General features: G+C 41.9%; 1 protein-coding gene across 1 annotated transcript in view; it reads right to left on the bottom strand.

The window, feature by feature from the left end:
• cadps2 (Ca++-dependent secretion activator 2) overlaps nt 1-25,054 on the bottom strand; it is a gene marked incomplete at its 3' end in the record, with an annotated part of 521,480 nt that overhangs the window by 11,699 nt on the left and 484,727 nt on the right. Inside the window, 1 exon segment of the mRNA XM_084334474.1 lies at nt 21,515-21,529. Within this exon segment, the coding sequence (XP_084190600.1) occupies nt 21,515-21,529 (15 nt within the window).

The following is a 25,054-nucleotide window of genomic DNA, read 5'->3' as shown; positions in this document are numbered from 1 at the left end:
TACTTCTACTGTAAACAGATAATATACTGTACTTCTACTGTAAACAGATACTATACTGTACTTCTACTGTAAACAGATACTGTACTGTACTTCTGTAAAAATATACTATACTGTACTTCTACTGTAAACAGATACTATACTGTTGACCTCATTTTCTACTTCTAATTTACATGCTATACTATGTTATTTGATACTTATCTTGTCTAGCACAGTCTCTGGAGCGTAACAGTAAGAAGCATTTTGTATAAAAGTATTCTGTACTTCTGTATGACATCTATTAAAGAAACTTGAACTTGAAACTTACTTCTACTGTAAACAGATAATATACTGTACTTCTACTGTAAACAGATACTATACTGTACTTATACTGTAAAAAGATACTATACTTCTACTGTGCTAATACCCTATACTTCTACAGTGAACATATATTACTACACAGGACAGAATGTTGCTTACTGTTTACTCATCAGATATCTCTATACTCTGCGTCCCACAGAGCCCTCTTCACTCGCTGGAGCGACTCAGAGAAAGCAGTCTACACTATCCCTGGGGTGTCCCCGGGTATGATGCAGCTCATCATAGAGTACTCCTACACACGCTTTGTGCTGGTGACAGCAGAAAACGTGAAAGAGCTTCTGGTGGCTGCAGACCAGCTTCGCGTCACTGGCATAGTAGGAGCGTGCTCTGACTTCCTAGAGGGCCAGCTGTCTCTGGAAAACTGTGTCGGCATCTGGAGGTTTGTGGACATCTACTGCTGCCCTGACCTGAGGCGCAAGGCCCATCTCTTCATCGTGTGCCACTTTGAGGAGATGTTGCACGTCTCACAGGAGTTTGTGGAGCTGTCCCCGCAGCAACTGGTGGACATCATCGAGAGGGATGACCTGAACGTGAAGAACGAGGTGACGGTGTTCGAGGCCGTCCTCCGTTGGATCGACCACTCCCGTGAGGAGCGTAAAACACACATCCCTTTGCTGCTGCCCAAGGTAACTAATTGTATTACGGATACACAAACATGGTTGCTAGTGCCTGAGCCACATTTATTTTTTATTTAATTTTTATTATTTTACTTTTTCTTGTTTGTCTGTCTCTTGTCAAGGTCATTATGATTCATATTACTGTTATTATTGTTGTCGTCCTTGTTGTCATTATTATTATTTTTTTTTTTGTGACCAACTTTTTATTTTGTCTTTTTTTAAAACAAGTTCAGAGGAAGGACATTCACATCAGCATTTCATATTAATTCACACAGTGGCATACAAAGTGTCTTTTCAGTATATATTGTCCGTCAGTATATTCATATACTGTGTAGCCTATTATTATTATTATTATTATTATTATTATTATTATTATTATTATTATTATTATTATTATTATTATTATTATTATTATTATTATTATTATTATTATTGTACTGTTATGTTCTGTTTTATGTATGAAAAGAAAAGAAAAACATTTATAAAAAATAAATAAACTAATTGTATTACTGTGCATTACATTAAAACAACACTAGGTTCCCTAGTACAGTGGTTCTAAAACATTTGGGTCCAAACTGTTCCCTAGCAACAGAAACCGTCTACAACCGATGTCTAAGTTGTACCCGCTGTCTGCTTGTCTCTTCCCAGGTTCGCATGGGCTTGATGAGGCCTGACTACTTGCTGAACAACGTCCAGAACAACCCTGTGGTGAGGGACAGCCACGACTGCAAGCCCCTCATCCTCAGCGTCCTGAACCCCCCTGGCTCCGACAGGCTCCCAAACCCCCTGATGCGTCCACGCCGGCACCAGGAGGTCCTATTGGCCATCGGAAGATGCGGTGGCGGCATCCTGACCATGGAGGCTTACAATATCCGAGCCGGTGGATGGATAAACGTGATCGTTGAGGGGGAGAGTCCCCGGGTCTACCACCACGGCACCGCTTATCTCCACGGTCTGGTCTACTGCGTCGGCGGCCGGTGCGGCTATGAGCCTCTCAGCAGTGTGTGCAGGTTCAACCCCGTCACTCGCAGCTGGCTGCAGGCGGCTCCCATGCACTCATGCCGCAGTGGGCTCAGCGTGGTGGTGTTGGACGGCTGTATCTACGCCATGGGAGGGGAGGACGGAGGCGTGGGACTGAACACCGCCGAGCGCTACGAGCCTGAAACCAACCAGTGGACACTGATCTCACCCATGCTGGAGCACAGGTGGCAGGCCGGGGCAGCAGCCCTCCAGGGCAAGGTGGGTGGAACTGAGGGACACAGGGTGCTAGATGAACACAAGGAACGTTAGATCAGAAATCATAAATGTCTTTATTGCCAAGTAAGCTTGCACATACAAAAGATGTGTCTGGGTCCTTTGGTGCATCAACATTAACAGACAATTAAAGTAGAATGAAATCAAATGGAATATATAAACTAAATTAGAATATTCTTTCTTATTACAGGTTTACATCTGTGGTGGCTACAACATGGGGTGGGAGTGTCTGCTCACAGCTGAGTGCTACAGCCCAGACACCGACCAGTGGACTCTGATCGCCCCCATGAGCAGCAGGCGTGTCGCAGTGGGAGTCGCTGCATACAGAGCACAAGTCTATGCGGTCGGTGCACACGGAGACAAATGCTTTATACTAGATATTTTTATAGATATTTATCATTTGACTTTCAATGCTTCTGTGATGCGCTCATTTCCCTAAATGGATTAATACAGTGTCTGCCTGCCTGAGCCACACACTAAAACATTCCTCTCATGTGTCCTGTCCTCAGGTGGGAGGGTGCGACGGTGGAGACGTCCTGCGTAGCGCGGAGGCCTACAGCCCCTTGACTGACTCCTGGAGCGCCCTGCCCGACATGCTCACCCCCCGCAGGGAATTTGGCATCGCGGTGCTGGATGACCTGCTCTTCGTGGTCGGAGGCGACAATGACTTCACCCTCCTCTCCAACATGGAGCGCTACGACCAGAGCAGCAACAAGTGGACTGTAGCCGAGGACATGAAGATCCTGCGCGGTGACCTAAGCTGCTGCATAATGCATGGCCTGCCATTTTACATGAGCCAGCAGGGTATCTGCAGGTTTAGCCCAGTCAGATTTAATGCTTTTTAAGACTTTTTAATGCCACTCAGAATTAAATTTAATACCAATTTCACAATAACAAAAATCATGCAACAACACCAATTAGTTTAAGTTTAGGGACACATTGGTCCAAAGATGTTTATTAAAACATAACTTGGAAACTTAAAAATCTTGAACTTAAAGGAGTAATTGGATTGGATGAATTTCAACAAAGGGGTGACCAAACATAAATAGCAAATATAGCTATACAAAATATACCAGGGGCCAAGCAGCAAGTGCAACAGCCACTGTCAGAACACATAACTATTACCACCCTCCCCAGGGTATCAAAAAAGTCAACCAACAAACAAGATTCTTGTACCGGATCTCCTCTCTGGTAAACAAGAATACCCTGAAGACTCTGGCAGGAGCACTCATTCAAGGGTACTACGACTATGCTTGCACCTCATGGTACCAAAGCACCTCAAAGGCACTAAAAACCAAATTACAAACATCTCAAAACAAACTGGTCAGACTACTGCTTAACCTCACTCCTAAAACCCACTTTACCCCTGCCCACATTCAAAACCGCTCTTAAAGAGCACCTACGGGAGGCTGCAATTAGAAACTGGGCACTGTAAATGTCCAACCCCCCCCCCCCCCCCCCTCTCCTAATGTACAGTCTCCTCCCCATCATATGTATATATTTTCTGTTAGGATCTCTGGGTAACAGTACTGTATATTTGCATATCGTATATGTCACAATTGTAACACTACAGTACTATATAGTATACCTGTATGTCATGTATGTCCCTATGCCATAAATGTCATGATGTCATGTATGTTGAGTATGTCATAAATGTCATGTCACTATAATTGAAAATGGGGGACCCTGATGTAAACAAGACACACGTCTTTCTCTGGTCTGCATCCCCTTAACAATTGTGTGTATTGAGCCGTACTGTATTATTGTACCCATTCTGCAATCTGTTAAATAAAGTTTTCATTCATTCATCCAGTTGTTTTGTTTTTGTGGTTTTGGTTGAATGAATGAATACTTTGTTTAACAGATTGCAGAATGGGTACAATACAGTACGGCTCAATACACACAATTGTTAAGGGGATGCAGACCAGAGAAAGACGTTTGTCTTGTTTACATCAGGGTCCCCCATTTTCAATTCATAGTGACATTTATGACATACTCAACATACATGACATTTATGCCGGGCATAGGGACATACAGGTATATAGTACTGTACAGTTACATTTGTGACATATACGATATGCAAATATACAGTACTGTTACCCATAGATCCTAACATACATGGGAGGATACTGTACATTAGGAGGGGTGGGTGGGAGGAAAAAATACATAGTGGGTGAAGCTCTCATCGAACATAAACACAAACGTGTCCTTGTTTACATCCGTGAATAGATTATTTTTAAGTTAAGACCTCAGCTTCAAGCTTTGGCGTGGAGCCGAATGTTATCCGGACTTCTGTTGGTGCAGATGTTATAGTCCTACCTGAGATGGCGCAGCTGGTGTGGAGGCAGGGGCCGAAAATAAATGCGAAATAGTAGTTTGCAGGCGGTTTTTGCAGAGCGCTCAGCATGTGCGAGCTTTCCAAAAGCTCAAACAGTGAACTCCAAGCCCACGTGGTTGAACTAAAAATCCAAAGAAACCGACTAAGAAATGACGTAAACTCCATGATCAGAACCGCAAAAAGAAATTTCATCAACGACAAAACTGAGGAAAACAAAAACAAACCCTGCGAACTTTGGAAATTACTCAATAATCAACTAGGCTGCAGTAAAAAACTTAAAACCAGATTCTCAAACATAAACATAAAGACGGACAACACGCTCATCACAGACAAGCTGGATGTAGCCAATTACTTAAACATCTTCTTCACAAACATAGCCACAACACTGGTAAACAAACTACCCTCCCACTCAGGGCATTATGGGGTAGAACACATAGTAGCATACTACAAAAACCTAGGGGTCCACAAAGACGACTTCAAACTTGAAATGGTAACAACCGATGAGGTACTCAAAAAATTGAGCGCCCTCCAACCTAACAAGGCCACTGGCCATGACAACATCCCCTCCAAATTCCTCAGAGACGCAGCAGCCGCCATCACCCCAGTCATCACACACATAATAAACCTCTCTATAAGACAGGGGCACGTCCCCAAGGACTTCAAAATTGCGAGAGTGACCCCTCTACACAAAAAGGGCAGCAAATTAGACCCAGGCAACTACCGCCCTGTTTCTATTCTTACCTCCATCTCGAAAGTCATGGAGAAAATAGTCTACGAACAGGTCGAAAAGTACCTGGCGGAAAAAAACCTAATCTACGAATTCCAATCTGGCTTCAGAACGTCCCACTCCACTGACACATGCCTCCTCTATTTGAACGACCACATCAAACAAGAGGTGGACGCTGGCAAATACTGCGGCATGGTCATGCTGGACCTACAAAAGGCCTTCGACACTGTCAATCACTCCATTCTAATGGACAAGCTAAAAGCAATTGGTTTTGATAGCCTATCAGTGAGCTGGATGCAATCCTACCTGGAGGGGAGAGAACAGATGGTAGAGGTAAACGGTACTCTATCCCCCCCCCTCACAGTGAGCTGTGGTGTTCCACAAGGAAGCATACTAGGACCGCTACTCTTCCTAATTTATGCAAATGACATGTCGTCAGCCTGTGACTGCAACTTGTTCCTGTTTGCGGACGACTCAGCCCTGCTGGTCTCTGACAAGAACAAATTGCAGGTTGAAAAAACCCTCAGCACGGAACTAGGCAAAATCTGCATATGGCTCGCTGATAACAAACTATCATTACACATGGGCAAAACAGAGTCCATTCTCTTCGGTTCAAATAACAAACTCAGCAAGACCGACGGATTCTCAGTTACAGTGGGTGACAATATTGTCACAAGGAAAGACGAAATTACCTACCTGGGCTCCATCCTAGAGGCAAATCTTTCCTGTGACAAAATGGCATCCAATGTAATAAAAAAAGTCAACCAACGAACTAGATTCTTGTACCGGATCTCCTCTCTGGTAAACAAGAATACCCTGAAGACTCTGGCAGGAGCACTCATTCAAGGGTACTATGACTATGCGTGCACCTCATGGTACCAAAGCACCTCAAAGGCGCTTAAAACAAAATTACAAACATCACAAAACAAACTGGTCAGACTACTACTTGACCTGAACCCCAGAACCCACCTCACCCCTGCCCACTTTGCCAACCTAGGATGGCTTAGAGTAGACGACAGAGTACAGCAACTTGCAATGGGCCTGGTCTACAAGATACACTATACGACCGGGGTGCCCATGTACATGTCAAAATACTTCCCAAAGGTCAGTGAATACCACAACCACTACACCAGAGGAAGCTCAACAAATCATGTTAAACCCAGATTCGGCTCAAACAAGGGACTAAACACGTTTCGCAATTATGCCACAACAATGTGGAACGCACTACCCAAAGCTGTAAAGGAATGTGAATCCCTGCCCACATTCAAAACCGCCCTTAAAGAGCACCTACGGGAGGCTGCAATTCGAAACTGGCCACCGTAAATGCCCAAAACCCCCACCACCTCCTAATAGACAGTCTCCTCCCCACCGCATGTATATATTCCCTCCCCGCCGTATGTATATTTCCCTCCCACCCACCCACCCCCTCCTAATGTACAGTCCCCTCCCCATCATATGTATATACTCTATCAGGATCTAGGGGTAACAGTACTGTATATTTGAATACCGCCTATGTCACAAATGTATCAGTACTAAATACCTATATGTCCCTATGCCATAAATGTCATGTATGTTGTGTATGTCATAAATGTCTATATGAATTGAAAATGGGGGACCCTGATGGAAACAAGACAAACGTCTTTCTCAGGTCTGCATCCCCTTAACAATTGTATGTATTGAGCCGTACTGTATTGTACCCATTCTGCAATCTGTTAAATAAAGTTTTCATTCATTCATTCATTCATTCATTCACTGCTATTTTTTTTTGTTGCAGCGGGGCTTGTAATGGTATTTGACTGGGACCAACCATCGCGCAAACAGTGGATTGTCGAGCCAGTTCTCGTTAAATTGGCACTTTCCCATATTAACGAGTGCAAATGCTAAACTAAACTAAACTAAACTAAACGTAACGTTAGCGTTATCGCTTCGCCTTGCTAACGTTAGCTAGACTCCGTTGCTGAAATGGTTCCCCGGCCAACACATTACACAAGGAGTTGTGTTGGTTCCGCCCCATTCCGGTCTGCGTGATTCTACAACACGGTCAATGAAAAGTCAAACCTTATCTCCCGTTAACCGTTTTCCCCCAGATTTCATAATAAAACATAAGATGACATGGCATTTTATCTTTCCTTTCTATGACATTTTTAAGACCTCTGAAAATGGATTTAAGACATTTTAAGACAAACTAAGGCCTTAATTATTGATAAACAAATTTAAGACCTTTTAAGACTTTTTAAGGATCCGCGGACACCCTGGCCAGTACGCTGCTCCCCGTGGAGGAGGAGGAGGAGGAGGAGGAGGAGGAGGAGGAGGAGGAGGAGGAGGAAGAGGAGGATTAGGATGAGGAGGAGGAGGATGAGGAGGAAGAGGAGGAGGATTAGGAGGAGGAGGAAGAGGAGGATTAGGAAGAGGAGGATTAGGAAGAGGAGGATTAGGAGCAGGAGGAGGAAGAGGAGGATTAGGAGCAGGCGGAGGAGGAGGAGGAGGAGGAGGAAGAGGAGGATTAGGAGGAAGAGGAGGAAGAGGAGGATGAGGAAGATGAGGAAGAGGAGGATGGGGAGGAGTAGGAGGATGAGGAGGAGGAGGAGGAGAGGCAGGAGGAGGAGAGGAGGAGGAAGAGGAGGATTAGGATGAGGAGGAGGAGGAGGATGAGGAGGAAGAGGAGGAGGATTAGGAAGAGGAGGATTAGGAAGAGGAGGATTAGGAGCAGGAGGAGGAGGAAGAGGAGGATTAGGAGCAGGAGGAGGAGGAGGAGGAGGAGGAAGAGGAGGATTAGGAGGAAGAGGAGGAAGAGGAGGATGAGGAAGATGAGGAAGAGGAGGAGGAGGAGGAGGAGGAAGAGGAGGAGCAGGAGGGGGAAGAGGAGGATTAGGAGCAGGAGGAGGAGGAGGAAGAGGAGGATTAGGAGGAGGAGGAAGAGGAAGAGGAGGAAGAGGAGGAAGATGAGGAAGAGTAAGAGGAGGAGGATTAGGAGGAGGAGGAGGAAGAGGAGGAAGAGGAGGAGGAGGAAGAGGAGGCAGCAGGGGATCCATCTAAGAACCTTAAACATTTATTAGACCAAAAGAAATCCTAAGAAATTAATACATTTGTTTTCCCCGTTGGACTTCTATTATTGTGGACATATTCGATTTAAAATTGGAACGATACAGAGAAGATGAACATGGCGTTGAAGCAGTCCTTATTTTAAGAGTATGGAATTCTAACAACATTCCAGAACACACTGGAACATTCTAACACTGTAAAAACAACATATTGGAATAATCTAGAACATCTAAAACATTCTTTGATATATGGAACATTCTGGAATAACAGCAATACGTGGCCAGACATACAGCCAGAAGTCCTTCGGGGGAATAACCAATAGCATCTAGCTGCAGAACCACAGAACTATCACAGCAGCGGCCGGCTGAGGACCGGTGGGCCCATCTCGGAATAACATTCTTCACAACGGATCATCACCCACCCCTGGCCAGGGGAAATGCTGCTATACGTATTTAAAAACTGCTTTTTATTAATTGGAAATATTTCCACTACTTCTCCAATTTATACTTTAGATGTTTAAGCATAGCAAAGCTCTTTCAAGATCTAAGTTAATGTTCTCTTCCTTTTTTCTTTTTTTTCTTCTCTTTTCTCTGATTTATTGAGGTTCTCTTTTCAGTTCAATACCTCCATATTATTCTTGGGTTATTATAAATTACACAAGTTCTTATAAAATGTAAGTGATTATGGCATGATAATTGAAGCTTATTTTTGGTCTTTATTTTTAGTTTTATCTTATTTAAATTTTTATTTAACGGGAAAGTGGCCAAGCCACAGTTGACATTGATGATTGATTGATTGATTTTTATTGTGGAGTAAAAGACAGCATCCAAGGGATAAAAACATGAGAAAGTGCAAGCACTTATTTCCATCATGGTCCCTGATTTTGGACATGGACAGACATCATAAAACATAGAGCATCATAATAAAACATACTAAAACAGAGCATCATAATAAAAACAGAGCATCATAATAAAACATAGAGCATCATAATAAAACATAGAGCATCATAATAAAACAAAGATCATCATAATAAAAAACAGAATAAAACATAATAGCAACCCCATACAAAAAAAAAAGCACTTCCTACCCTCTCCTTCCTATGGCTATTCTATACTTCACTGGCTAGCCATTTCTTTGTGGCACGTCTAAAACTTCCCCCCTCTTCGATGTTTTATTCTTATGGTAGAATTTAGAATGTTAGATCCTATGGTATACATAGGAATGTTAAGGATAATTGGATCATTCTGGGATATCCGGTGGTTTAAGGGAGGGAGTTATACGCGAAGGTTGTGTTCATGGAACACAGTCCTGTACGACTCTCGGTGGGAGGGGGGAATAGGGTATTTTTATTTGTATATATATATGTTTTTAAGCTCGGCTCTCAACGGGACCTCAATAATTGGATGTACATCTATTGTAGCTTCGCACTCCAGAAGCATTACCAACAACTACACTACAACATGTATAGATTATGGCTAGTTTGAATATAATGATCTGGAACATTGGTGGAATAAATAAACAACACAAACGCAAAAGCGTGCTCACACTGATGAGAAAAGAACAGGTGGACGTGGCTCTGCTAAGCGAAATGCACATTTTAGAGAAAGACAGATTCGTTAGCGGACAACACATATCATAACATTAGTCACTCATCCTTTGGAACGAGAACTCGGGGAGTAGCCATAGTCGTTAGACGGAAGTTGAACATTGAATTGAAGGGAGTATGGTCTGATGCAGATGGTCGGATAACTATAGCTAAGATTTTACACAAGAACAGGAAAATAGCGCTGGTAGCGGTATACGCCCCAAATTTATACGAAGTAAATTTCTTCACTACACTTACCAGAGTAATGTTAGACCTTCCCGAATACTCATTTATAATTGGTGCAGATTTTAATGCCATTTGGAATCCAAGGATGGACAAATCAAACCCCTCCTTTTCCAACGAACAAAAAAATTCATCTAATGCATTAAAGGATTGGTCGAAGATTACAGGTGTAAATGACTTATGGCGATCACTTAACCCCACGACCCGGAAGTACTCCTGTCGATCTGCGAGACATAACACATTATCCAGAATAGATTACATTTTTACATCCCAGAGACTATTTGATAACTACGATGTGGAAATGATACCCAATGCAATCACTGTTATTTACTCCTAAAAGGAACATTTGGTATACTATCAACCCGAGCCCCAAGATGGCGATTTAACACGATGCTGCTCAATAACAAGGAATTCATTACACAAATCAAAGAAGCTCTTACGGTATTCCTTCGGATGAATGCGAATACGGTGCAGGACCCCAGAATATTATGGATGACGACAAAGGGAATGATCAAGGATTTCACTGATAGCTTTTCCTCCCAAATACCCAAGAATCAATGCTCAAAACTAGCTGAACTGGAAACGCTTTACTCAACGTTATTTAATTCTTTACAATACAACAACTCGGTTCGACTGGAAAATCAAGTCAACATACTAAAAAAAGAGATTAACGCCATATACAGACAACAATCTGAAATGCAAATACGTAGCACAAGACAACAGCAGTACTCCCAAGGTTCCAAACCAAGTCACCTATTAGCTATGCGATTAAGAGTCAACGCAAAATTTGCAGATATAACTACCATTAGAGCACAACAAGGACTTGTTACAGAACCCAAAGAAATAAACACGACATTCAAAGAATTTTACTCCAACTTATACAAATCAGATACGACCTTTGATCAAAACAAAATGGACACATATCTTAATCAAATTAACCTCCCTAAACTTTCAGAGGATGACGTTAAACAGTTAGAAACACCGATCACACTAGATGAACTTAGGGAGGCCATATCTGAAATGCAAAGTGGTAGGGCTCCTGGAAGAGACGGTATCCCACCAGAAATGTACCTCTCTTGTTGGGACATAATTGGACCCTTATTACTAAATATGATTTTATACTCAGTCAAGGAGGGGAACTTCCATAAGAATGACAATATTGCACTCATAACAGTCCTCCTTAAAAAGACAAAGACCCCACCGAGTGCGGTAGTTATAGACCTTTAAGCCTCCTCGGAACCGATATCAAATTGTACTCTAAGGTATTAGCCATCAGACTACAAAAGCATATGACGTCTTTAATTCATCCGGACCAAACTGGCTTCATAAGAGGCCGCTTGATCACTGATAACATAAGACGATTACTACACGTACTAGATGCTAACAAGGAAGACAACACACCTAAGGCGATACTGTCCCTGGATGCAATGAAAGCTTTTGACAGGTTGGAATGGTCGTATCTATGGGCAGTATTAGAAAGGATGGGGTTAGGAAAAGGATTCATTGATATGATTAAAGTATTATACAAAGACCCATCGGCCATGATTACAACAGGTACAATCATCTCCGAAATCTTTCCGGTATCACGTTCTTCCAGACAGGGTTGCCCTCTTAGTCCCGGACTATTCGATCTATCACTAGAGCCTTTAGCACAATATATAAGACAATCCCAACCCATAGAACCAATCATAATCAAGGGCACACAACACAAAATTAGTTTATATGCGGACGACTTAATACTGTTCATGCAAAACCCCAACACCGCATTGCCTCCTCTTCTCAAGTTGATTGAGGACTTTGGAGATTTATCGGGATTTAGGATAAATTGGCCGAAGTCGGCCTTCCTCCCACTTAACGCCCCATGCAAAAATAAATATAACCCTCCCAAAAGAGATACCGATGGTAAAACACTTTAGATGTTTGGGAGTTGAAATATTCCCTACCATAAGCCAAACGGTGAAGCACAATTACATAAAAATCCCAAACAAAATCAAATACGACCTTGTCAGGTGGTCAAAACTTAAAAACTCAGTACAGGCACGGATATCAATAGTTAAGATGGACGTCCTACCTAGAATCAACTTCTTCAGCTCAATGCTACCGTTACCCCCTCCAAAGGGTTACTGGAAAGAATTACACTCCTCCACATACAAATTTATTTGGAATAACAAACCACCACGTATAAAAAGATCCACCGCACAGAGAAACAAAGCAGACGGAGGTATGGCATTTCCAGATTTCTACCACTACTTTAAGGCGTACACTTTAAGACCACTAACAACATGGTTTGATCCCCAAGCATTAGTATCCTGGAGAAATTTAGAAGAAAATATAGTAGCTCCACATAGGCTGAAGGGCATAGTATACACCAAATTATCAATTAAGCAATGCAAACGGAAATTTGGCCCCATAATCACTCATGCGATCCGGATATGGCGTGAAACACAAAAAAAATATTCTACCCCACATAAATGGCATAATCATACTCCCTTATTCAATAACAATGCACTCTTGATTGGAAAACAACCTATAAGATTCCCTAGATGGGAAAAGCAAGGCATACACTCATTAGGAGACGTTTTCAACAAACAGGGTTTTTGTAGTTTCAATGAAATACGCAAAAAATTTAATCTCACCAAGTCCACATATTATTTTTACGCACAATTATTGGCATGTTTGAAGGCTCACGGTGTTCCATTAAGGATACCAATTGTACACCACAGATACCACACATTTTTCTATGAAAGAGAGACATCGAGAGGTTTTGTTTCAGATTTGTATCATCAATTACTAACAGCCTCGTATGAAACCCTCCATCTAGACTCAGTCTGGAGGAGGGATATACCAGACCTGGAGACAGACTTTGACTGGCAAGAGGCCTGGGCAAATGTACGACTTGCATCAAGGAACCCGGACCATCAACAAATCAATCTTAACTATATTCACAGGACATACTTAACTCCTATAAGACTGAACAAAATGGGTCTTAAACAAGACTCCAAATGCTCCTTATGTACAAATGGGGACGAGGGGACATTTATGCACATGTACTGGGACTGCCCACCAGTTAAGATATTTTGGAAAGAAGTGACCCAGCAATTATCAAATCTCTTAACTCTGGATATACCTGTACACCCCTCTGTATTACTGTTGAATGATGTCTTTGAACATGCAGTACCTCCACAGCTAAAGAGATTGGTATCACAGTGGCTAAAAAGCTGATAGCATCACGATGGTTTCAACCGGAAAAAATGTGCCGGAAGGTCTGGACTCTTACATATCTCGATGTGATTTATCAAGAAATATCTACAGCAAGAATTTTGGGTCTCAATGAATCCAAAATGACAATGTGGTTAGAAGTGGTAGAGAGAATAAAAGCTAGCATATAATGGTAGTGTCTGGTTAGGAACAAGTTATAATGGTTGGATAATCCAATGGGGGGTCCGGGAGGGGGGGGGGGGGTACGAGCTAGAGCATATGTGTGTAGGTTTTTAGATAACAGGTATTAGGGGTATATCCTGTATAAGACATTTGACTAAATGGTAATTTCATTGGATATGCACTGTAATTAATGCTTGTATATCTTATCGTGTGTTGTCATGTTTGTTTATATGTTTGTTTAAAAAATAATTAAAAAAAAATTAATAAATTACTATCAGCCAAAGGTGGTGCATTTCTTTCTTCTAGTAATTCAGACAATATCTGTTTTTAGTTTGTGTAATGTAATATCTGTTTTTAGTTTGTGTAATGTAATGTAATATCTGTTTTTAGTTTGTGTAATGTAATATATGTTTTTAGTTTGTGTAATGTAATGTAATCTGTTTTTAGTTTGTGTAATGTAATGTAATATCTGTTTTTAGTTTGTGTAATGTAATATCTGTTTTTAGTTTGTGTAATGTAATGTAATATCTGTTTTTGTTTGTGTAATGTAATATCTGTTTTTAGTTTGTGTAATGCACATAATATGGGAACTTTTATCCATATGGTTGAGCCTGTTAGGAATTGCACCCCCAACCCAAGCAGATTGCAGATCACTCTCTCTATATGGAGGTAAAAAAGAAAATATGGTCAAAATAATTGGCATAAAAAGGGCACTTTTTTATGAGGCACAAAAGGGCAGGTGCTTGTGCACCCGTTGGGCTCTATGTGTGCACGTGCCTGCTAGCTGTGCCCTTGAGCAAGGCACCTCAGCTTTAACCGCTCCAGTGTTAGCTGCTCAGGGGCCAGTAGTAGAGTGCCTGACCATAGTGTCTTTATACCTGTATCACTGGACATATAAATGCATATTAAATCAAATCAAATTGATTTGTAAAGCCCGAAATCACAAGGGCCGGACAAGTCTTCTTTAAACTATTCAAGAAGAAACATCCCAATAAATCAAGAACAAAAAACCCACCATGAAATCCAAAATAAATGTAAAATAAATAAATGCAACACTCCCAGACATACCCCAGCGAAGGTAAGGAAAAACCTAGCAATAGGAAAAAAGCACCACAGGCGATGTGGAGGAGAGAAACCTTAGAAGGGCCGTTCAAAGGGGGATCTCCCTTCTTGGATGTCGGTGATAATAGTGTTGCTATGGATGGGTGGAGAATAAAACAGGCGAATAGTTGGTATGTACATATACGTGTAATAAAACACAAATATGTGCATGCAATAGCAACTGGGGTACATAAGACATTTTTTTAAACATTTAAATATATTACAACATTTGCACTGGAGTTGAATGCCACACTTATTTTCATTGTAATGTACTTATGCTGTATGATGACAATACATTTCAAATCTAATCTAACTGGTACTATGACCTGAATGATGGTCCTAGAGGTCAGTGATTTGATGCTCTTTTGGTGTTTTGGCGATGGTGGCGTAAGAGAGTGCTGTCTTAACGTAAGAGAGTGCCGTCTTAACAGGTCGTGGGAAATCTCCCATATAGGCATTGGATTGGGTGGAGAGCTGGTGACTGCATGCGAATGCCCTCGTATGCCCTGTGTATGGGGACATGTCACCCATATAGAAACACACCTCTTCAATCAATATCTGAGATGCAAATAAATAAATAACCTTCTTAATAAATATAATATTTATATTGTAGTGGGTTCTATAGAGGCATAATTCACCATGGTATTGTTTTGATGTGTTGATGGGGCACTGTCACTTTAAGGAGGTTGGTTTTGGGGTTGGGCTGAGAGGAGACGCCCTGTGTGGGGTTTCATTGATAAATGTTTGATTACTACGATAGGCATAGTTCTGACAGCTGTCACTTGTGCTACTGCGAAATAAATGACACACGGCTTTGTGTTGTCAACTGATAGAAATTGTGCGTTTCTCTATTCCGATGATTTCTACAATATAATATATATATAAATAACTATTTTACTAGTACCTTACTACCATGTACTATGTTACTATCCGTATACTACTACCTACCATGCTAATATGTCTATTATACTATGCACTCAGGGTGTAACACTCAAGTTCAACACTATTTGACGAACAATGCCACTGACCATAAGCTGCCAGAGATGCACATCTCCTGCTGACCAGAAAACCACACACTTTTCTGATAGTGGGGTGCCTGGACACTCAGTCATTTAAAATTTATATGCGAAAGTTTCGTTTTCACTTCTAATTTGAAGATAAGGATCTATAGAACAATTTTGGCTTGAGTGTCAAGGAACCAGTTGAATTTAATAAAAAATTTATCCAAAATGGCCACAATCGAAATCATGAATTCTTTAAAAACGTCTTAATGTTCACACAATTGCTGTGTAATATAATTTTGTATTGCTATTTTAAGTTAATACTGTGTGAGGAATCAACTGGAGTTTAAATATTGATGTTTTGAATATTCTGATATGGCAAAAATCAAAGATGGCTGCAATTTCTGTATTTATTTCTAATTACGCTTCATAACTTTTATTCTATTGAACCTAGAATGGTGATGTTGGTGCCTGTACCTAGGTTTTCATGAATGAGTAATTGAATAAAAATAAAATAAACATGATTAGAGCATAAATTATATGATATTTCACACAAATGAGAAAATAAATATGTGGAGAACTAGAGTTAGATATGAGAACTGTAAACAACAGTTGATTGTGAAGAACAAACGATGATTGTGAAGAACGTCCTCATCACAAGAAAGGATCTGCATCTCAGCACCAATGTCAACGCCATGCCAAAGACCTGATGGAGGTGTTGCTGAGCAATGGGAATCCCTTTGAGGAGGGCAGTAAAGACCTGGTTATTTTTATTAGACAATAAGGTGTGTGAGTCTGCGGCTGCTGCCGTATCTGTCCATCAACTCGAGTCTACGGGACAAGAGCAGTACAACAATTTCAGGAAGAGTGCTTGAATCAAATGACAGACTTCTGACAGCACCGATAAAGCGAAATAACTTACTGTTGTTCCATGAGAAGAAAACACAGAAGAAGACAGCAAATAAGCTGAGAATGCAGCACTTCAAACATCATTCAGAGCTCTATGGGGAAGCTTTTATTGTGCTAGACACAATACACGTCAAGTAGAGATATTTCTGTTGACAAGGAGTTAGTTGCGCCAGGTGTAACAAGACATTTTCTCATTCCTGTCAAATAAGTTGTTAACAGATGGACAGTTCCCAGATGACAAGGATGTCTACATCACTGCAGGTGATCAAGTCCACCATGTTGGAAACAGTCCACCAATGGATCAATGCAACCATGAGGAAGCTGACACAATAGACTTAGCTTAGCCATGTGAAGCACTTTGGTTGACAAGCGTCATGTTTAAACGTGCTATACAAATACATTTGATTGATTGATTGATTGATTGATTGACACTCGTGTCCTATAATACATCTCCTCCACGCCCTCCAAACATCATCACTTGGGAGGGTGCATACTGGAGATACAGATGTTTGTCGTAATCCTTCTGACTAATTTCCATCACATCAAGCCACTAACAGATACACACCCACTCAGGGACGTGCACAGGACTTTAGAGGGGCAGGTGCTCAAAGACTGAAAAGGGCACTATACCTGTGTGTGTTTTAACCGAGCGAGCGTAGCGCACAAGCCCGATTTTTAAGGGCCCTTTTCGGGCGCGGGGGGGGGGGGGCCCCTTTTTATGCTTTTTGGGGGGTTTTGGTGATCAAATATTGAATATTGAACTATAATAATCAGTGCAGGAGCTCACTTATCCTTGAAAGACACTTTTATCACTGACTTAAAAGGCCCATACATCTCCATAAATGTTCAGGGGGGAGGGAATAAGTGCTTACCCTACAGACCCCAAGAAGTGCTGTATATTCTGTATTGGTTAATATAAATGCATTTTTTATTCCAATCCCGATTTGTATTTGATATTCCCAAATCCTATCGGACTTGACTTCTTCGTGTCCCTCAGTGAGTGTAATACCAGCATTCAACTGTATGCGCCACAGCGGTTTCTATCATCATCATCATCATCACCCACGCTATGCATAAAATATATAGGTCCGCGGAGAGGCACGCTGAGGAGGCCGTGCAAACTGCAATGGAATATGGGGCATCTCTCTCTCTTTACCTAATATTTTGATTCTATCCTGACATTTTTCAGTTGGAAGGGCAGTCTATATGCGTAACGGATATTTTTTTTTATTATTATTATTTTTTCAAAAAGGGCACTTTTTTTATGAGGCTCAAAAAGGCAGGTGCTCAAGCACCCCTTGGGCTCTATTGTGTGCATGTGCCTGCACACACACAAGCTAGCACGCTCACATACACACACATACACACAAGCTAGCACGCTCACACACACATAAGCTAGCACGCTCACATACACACACATACACACACAAGCTAGCACGCTCACATACACACACACAAGCTAGCATGCTCACACACACACAAGCTAGCACGCTCACACACACAAGCTAGCACGCTCACACACACACACACACACACACACACACACACACACGCTAGCACACTCACACACACACACACACCAATACACATGTCATGCACTTGTCCTAATAAACTAACCTACACTGTAGCACTCAACACTTTGATGAACATTGTTACTCAGCTGATAGAGTTGTACCCTTCCTGATGACTTGTCGTACAGAACTTGTAAGTCGCTTTGGATAAAAGAGTCAGCTAAATGACTAAATGTAAATGTAAATGTACACACAAGCTAGCACGCTCTCAAACACACACACAAGCTAGCATGCTCACACACACACAAGCTAGCACGCTCACACACACAAGCTAGCACGCTCTCAAACAAACACACAAGCTAGCACGCTCACACACAGATACAAGCTAGCACGCTCTCACACACACATACAAGCTAGCACACACACATACAAGCTAGCACACATACACACACAAGCTAGCACACTCACACACAAGCTAGCACGCTCACACAGACATACACACACAAGCTAGCACGCTCACACACGCACACACACACCCTTCCCCAAGATACTGAGGCGAGAAATCTTCCCATGTAACGGGGCTGCGTTTAGCAGCTAATAGGGCCATTGTGTGGCTGAATGGCATTCCCCTCCGCGCTGGAAGGCGATGGAATTTGAAGGATACTTTTTGTGCTTCCCCACAATTAGAGCAGCCTTGTGTTTCTCTAAAGCACCGGTCCAGCTGCGAGGACCAAAGGCTCACACGAGATTCAATTAATCCGCCATTTCATGTCTCATAACCCCCCCCCCCCCCCCCACCCCCATATTCATGGCACCTTTTCCCTTGAAAAAACACGACAGCCAAAAGGAGAGAGAGGGTATAGAAAAGAGAGAACGAGAGAAAGTGAGAGATAGAGAGAAAGTGAGAGAGAGAGTGATAGAGAGATAGAGAGAAAGTGAGAGAGAGAGATAGTGAGAGATAGATAGAGAGAGAGAGAGATAGTGAGAGAGAGAGAGAGAGATAGATAAAGAGAGAGAGAGATAGTGAGAGAGAGAGAGAGATAAAGAGAGAGAGATAGTGAGAGAGAGAGAGATAGATAAAGAGAGAGAGAGATAGTGAGAGAGAGAGAGAGATAGATAAAGAGAGAGAGAGAGATAGTGAGAGAGAGATAGATAAAGAGAGAGAGAGAGAGATAGTGAGAGAGAGAGATAGATAAAGAGAGAGAGATAGTGAGAGAGAGATAGATAGATAGAGAGATAGATAGAGAGAGAGAGAGAGATAGTGAGAGAGATAGATAGAGAGAGAGAGAGAGAGAGAGATAGAGAGAGCCTCAGTCTGTGTTATTGAATGGCTGTCTCGGTCGCCCGCATGGCAGCGGGGGATCCTCTCCGGGCGACACCCTTTCACTGGGCGTCTAAAGACCCAAATTAAAAATGTCAATCAACAAAGCTCACAGATCGTTGACAAACTGTGGGTCCAGGGAGGTCAATGTCGACTGCCCTCGTTTTATTTTGTGCCTCTTTTCTTCCCCCCCCCCTCTGGTTCGCAAAATGGTAGTTTCTCTTTCAAGGAGCAGAATTTTTCAGGCTATTTTTTATTTTTTTAAATTTACGTCACTGCCTCCCTGCGCCTCCGCTTTTACAGAGGCGGCAAAATTGAGAGGAGATTAAATCGTGGGGTCTTTGCCATGTTGTGTCTGGGAAGAAAAATTAACAGAACAATTATTTCTTATAAAATAAAACATTTACATGGTGGCAGCACTTCACTTTGTCTGCTTATTATTTCTCCTTTCTTTCAAAGCCAAAGTAGCATTTTGAAACCCCCCCCCCCCTCCCCTTCAAGTGACACCATAAACAACGACAGAAAATACCAATTTCTTCCTTACAAGTAAATTGATAAAAGCCCCCCCCCCCTCCCCCCCCCCCCCCCCCCCCCACGCCAATAAAGAGAATCCATTAATGCGGCAAAAACGGATTCCAGGACGGATTAAACTGTCAAGTACAAAGTGACAATAGAGACCACCTTCCTTTTGTGTCGTCTTTCCTTGGCTATTGCACTCCGGCGCGCCTCAGCCAGCACTCTGTGAGCCGCCGAGACACAGAGCGGATTCACTCCCGGACGCCACAGACACACATTCCCCGTCATGTTCACATTCTCCCTTTCAAAAAAAAAAAACCCGGTATGAATAGAGGACATACGATGAAGGAACTGGCAATGGCAGGCGCGTCCATTCAGAGCGGCGCAAAAGGCGTTCAGAAATGCCAGGATCTCTCTTTAGAGTGCGTCGTCGGTTAGAAGCAGAGAGAGACCGCCGCGCATAAAAGGCATTGACTGGCGGTCGGCGAACAAGTTCAAATTGACATCCGCTCTCGAGAAGAGTCAGAGGAGGCAAACTGTGGGGGGGGGGGGGCGGTGTACAGACCTGAACGTGCCATTAAAGAAATAATAATTTAGAATATAGAGCAATTAATAACTGAATTACATTTTATGTAAAGATTAGTGCTATCAGGCGAAGAAAAAAATGTATCTAATTAATTACAGAATTTGTAATTAATTAATCTAATTTATCGCATTTTTATCGCATAACCATTTTAGGCCTGATATTCTATTATCATATTTCAAATTGCATGTGTCCGGATGGCAGAATTCAGTACTGTATCTACAAAACCTTCTGTTTAATCATCTTCCATTTATTCATTTGCTTAGATTTTTCAGGTCTGGTCAATTTGAGCATTTAGTGTTATTCACAGTCAAAGATAAAAATAATTGAATTGATATTCTCATTTGGTTCATTACAATTGACTCAAGCCTAGTAACAGACACAGTATTTCTGACACTGGGAATACATTCCCTGAGATCCATACATGTCCCTAGAATCAGATACCAAGAACATGCAAATGGACCATATTAAAAAAAAAAAATCTGTAAATGTGTATTCTACGTTCTTATGGAATGAATGAGATTAAAAAATATTTAAATAAAAAATTATTTTGTATTTTTGTTTTTTTATTATTATACATTTTGAGTAAATGTTCATAACGCGATCATTTGCTGTGTAATTAATTAATCTAATTAACGCGATAAACCGACAGCCCTAGAAAAGATCATATCAAAGCGCAAGAAATGTATCTGGCTTTCCGGTACATTCCTCCACTGCGTATTAGGTGCCGTGTCGTTCCAAACGCTCCTCTCTTGAGACATTGATTTTTAATTTAATTTAATTTTATAATAAAAATAGAAATCTCAAGGAAACATTTTACGTATCAATAAATTGTTATTCTCCCCCGTTTTAACAAAAGGCCAGAAATTAAATGCGTCATGAGTCTTTTTCCGGCTTGATTCGCCTTTTTAGTGACAACGGTGAGAGATCGACTAAACAAAACAAGGAAAAAGACACATTTAAGACATCTGATATAAAGAGGCACAGGGAACACAATGAGAGGTAGATGAGAAAGTGGTGGAACTTACCCACTGTTTGTCAATCTGGGATGGAAACACATGGATATGGGAGGCGGGACGGTGAGAAAGAAAAAGCAAGCAAAAAGAGAAAAATAAAAATAAAAATCAGCATTCAAGTGATTCAAGACTCATTAAGGTTTTCTTAACATTCCTATCTGGCGTGTGGCAGTGAAAGGGTTAAGGTTTTTCTTAACATTCCTATCTGGAGAGAAGTGCGGGTGAAAAACACTGTGAAACGCATGCAATGTGCCTTCAGTTCAGAACGCCCTGTGCTTTCTATTCAATGTCTGACAATTGTCTCGAGCGCGACGCACATTTTGTGTTAAGAAATATTTGCAAATGATAGACCTGATACAGGATTTCCAATTGACCGTAGAATTGTTGAAAGAGCACATAAGAAGCGGAGCAGAGAGCCGCTATACACGCTACACGCTTAGATGTACATGAGGCTCTGCAATGACCCTTAACAAGTGTGTGTATTGAGCCGTACTGTATTGTACCCAGATTCTGCAATCTGTTAATAAAGTTTTCAATCAATCAATCAAACCTGCCTTAATTAAAAATATTCTTTTTTTTATATTTTTTTATTTTTTGAATGATCTTTTTCCTCCTTCTTTTTTCGATTTTTCTCCATCCCAATGTTAGTCGTTATTCCAATTCCCAATCCCCTTCCTGGTCGTTGCGCACTCTACCCCCTACCGTCGGTCTGGGAGGGCGGAGACTATCACATGCTTCCTCCGACACACGTGTAGCCAGCCCACCGCTTCTTTTCACCTGGCAGCGCGGACTCTCACTGGGGGAGTGTAACGTGTGGAAGGATCACACTACCTTCTCCCAGATCCTTCCCTCGCTGTGCAGGGCGCCCCGACCCGACCTGTAAGGAGTCGCTGTTTACAACGACCAGGACCCACCCTCGCCGGCTTCCCACCCGCTGACACTGCCAATTGTGTTAGTATGGATGGAAGCACCACAGCTGGATTCGATCCCACTGTCTCGGTGGTGGTAGACATACGCTTAGTCCGCTGCGCTACCCGGCCGCCCACTAAAAATATTATTTTTTAAAAGAGACAATAACCTTACTTCAAGATTATACACTTCATGATCAAGGCGACTCCAAAGCAGCTACTGTGTTAAGATGGAGTACAATGCTATATATATATATACACATTAATACCTTTATCTAATCTATTTATTCAATCATTCATCACATAATCAAATATATTTAAATAATTTAATAAAAAGAGACACCTGGACTCAGAGAGAGAGAGAGAGAGTGAGAAAGAGAGAGAGAGAGAGAGAGAGAGAGAGAGAGAGAGAGAGAGAGAGAGAGAGAGAGAGAAGAGAGAGAGAGGGGAGAGAGAGAGAGAGAGAGAGAGAGTGAGAGTGAGAGAGAGAGTGAGAGAGAGAGAGAGAGAGAGAGAGAGAGAGATAGAGAGAGAGAGAGAGAGAGAGAGAGAGAGAGAGAGAGAGAGAGAAATAGAGAGAGAGAGTGAGAGAGAGAGAGAGAGAGAGAGAGAGAGAGAAGAGAGAGAGAAGAGAGAGAGAGAGATAAAGAGAGAGAGAGAGAGAGAGGAGAGAGAGAGAGAGACCTAAAGGCCTCATATAGGAAAGCGAGGACAAATAAAAATATGCATGACAAATGGTATGTTAATGATTGTAAAAATCTCAGGAAGAAATTAAGGAACCTATCAAACCAAAACACAGAGACCCAGACAACCAGAACACACGTCTCAATACAGTGAAACACTACAAAAACAGTCAGAAACAAAAGGGACCAACACGTTAGGAATCCATAAAAACAAACAACTTCTGGGTAAACTGGAACAAACTAAACAAACAACACCACGAGGAGCTACCCATCCAAAATGGAGACGTATGGGTAAACCACTTCTCCAATCTCTTTAGCCCAATACAAAATAATGAACAGCAAAACACATACAAGATAAACTACAAAGCCTGGAGTCAACCATAAAAGACTACCAGAACCCGCTAGACAGAACCCAAATTACACTACAAGAACTACAGGACAAAATAAAATCACTTAAAACCAAGAAGGCCTGCGGAGCGGATGGTATCCAAATTCCAATTGGCTATACTAAAACTCCGTAACATTGTCCTTAGCTCCGGGATCTTCCTCAATATCTGGAACCAAGGACTCATAACACCGCTCCACAAAAAGGGAGACAAATCTGACCCAAACAATTACCGTGGTATCTGTGTCAACAGCAACCTTGGAAAAATCCTCTGTATGATCATTAACCACAGACTCATACATTTCCTCACAAACAACGATACCTTGAGCAAATCACAGATTGGCTTCCTACCAAATCACCGTACAACAGACCACATTCTCACCCTCAGCACCCTAATCGACAACCAAATAAATAAATATAAAAGCAAAGTATGGTCCTGTTTAGTTGACTTCCAAAAAGTATTTGACTCAATTTGGCGCGAGGGTCTGCTGTACAAACTGCTAGAAAGTGGCATTGGAGGGAAAACCTACGACCTCATAAAGTCAATGTACACCAACAACACATGTGCTGTGAGGATTGAGGGAAAACACACAGACTTCTTCCCTCAATGCCGTGGGGTTAGACAGGGGTGCAGTTTGAGTCCAACCCTCTTCAACATATACATAAATGAACTGGCAAAAACACTGGAACAAACTGCAGCACCTGGCATCCCCCTAGCAAACACAGAAGTCAAATGCCTACTGTTTGCAGATGACCTGGTGCTGCTGTCCCCAACAAAAGAAGGGCTACAGCAGCACCTTGACCTTCTGCACAAATTCTCCCAGACATGGGCACTGACAGTAAACCTAAACAAAACTAAAATTATGATATTCCAAAAAAGGCCCAGCCTACAACAACAAAAACACAAATGATTCCTCCTAGACACAATTTCCCTAGAACACACAAAAAACAACACCTATCTCGGCCTAAACATCAGTGCTACAGGGAACTTCAATCAAGCTGTAAACGACCTGAGAGACAAAGCAAGAAGGGCTTTTTATGCCATAAAAAGGAACATCAAGTTAGACATTCCAATCAATATCTGGCTCAAAATATTAGACTCCGTCATAGAACCCATTTCCCTATATGGTTGTGAAGTCTGGGGCCCACTTGCAAACCAAGACTTCACCAAATGGGACAAACACCCAACTGAGACTCTGCATGCAGAATTTTGCAAATCCATTCTCCGCACCCAATGGAAAACACAAAATAATGCATGAAGAGCAGAACTAGGAAGATACCCACTAATCATCAAAATTTAAAAAAGAGCATTTAAATTCCACAATCACCTAAAAGAAAGCGACCCAGACACACTCCACAACATAGCCCTCACCCACAGAGAGACCCTCGATAGATGCCCACTCAGCCAGATGGTTCTGGGACTCTGCTCACAAACACAAGCAGAGCCACCAGACAGAAACCACACTGGACTAAATCAAATTATAAGAAAACACCTGGGCTATGTGGGTGAGAGACACCTGGGCTCTGTGAGAGAGAGAGACCTGGGCTCTGTGGGCGAGAGACACCTGGGCTCTGT

Source organism: Notolepis coatsorum (assembly GCF_963971535.1).
Source record: "Notolepis coatsorum genome assembly, chromosome: 18".
Taxonomy (NCBI): Eukaryota; Metazoa; Chordata; class Actinopteri; order Aulopiformes; family Paralepididae; genus Notolepis; species Notolepis coatsorum.
This window is presented reverse-complemented; position numbering and strand designations above follow the sequence as displayed.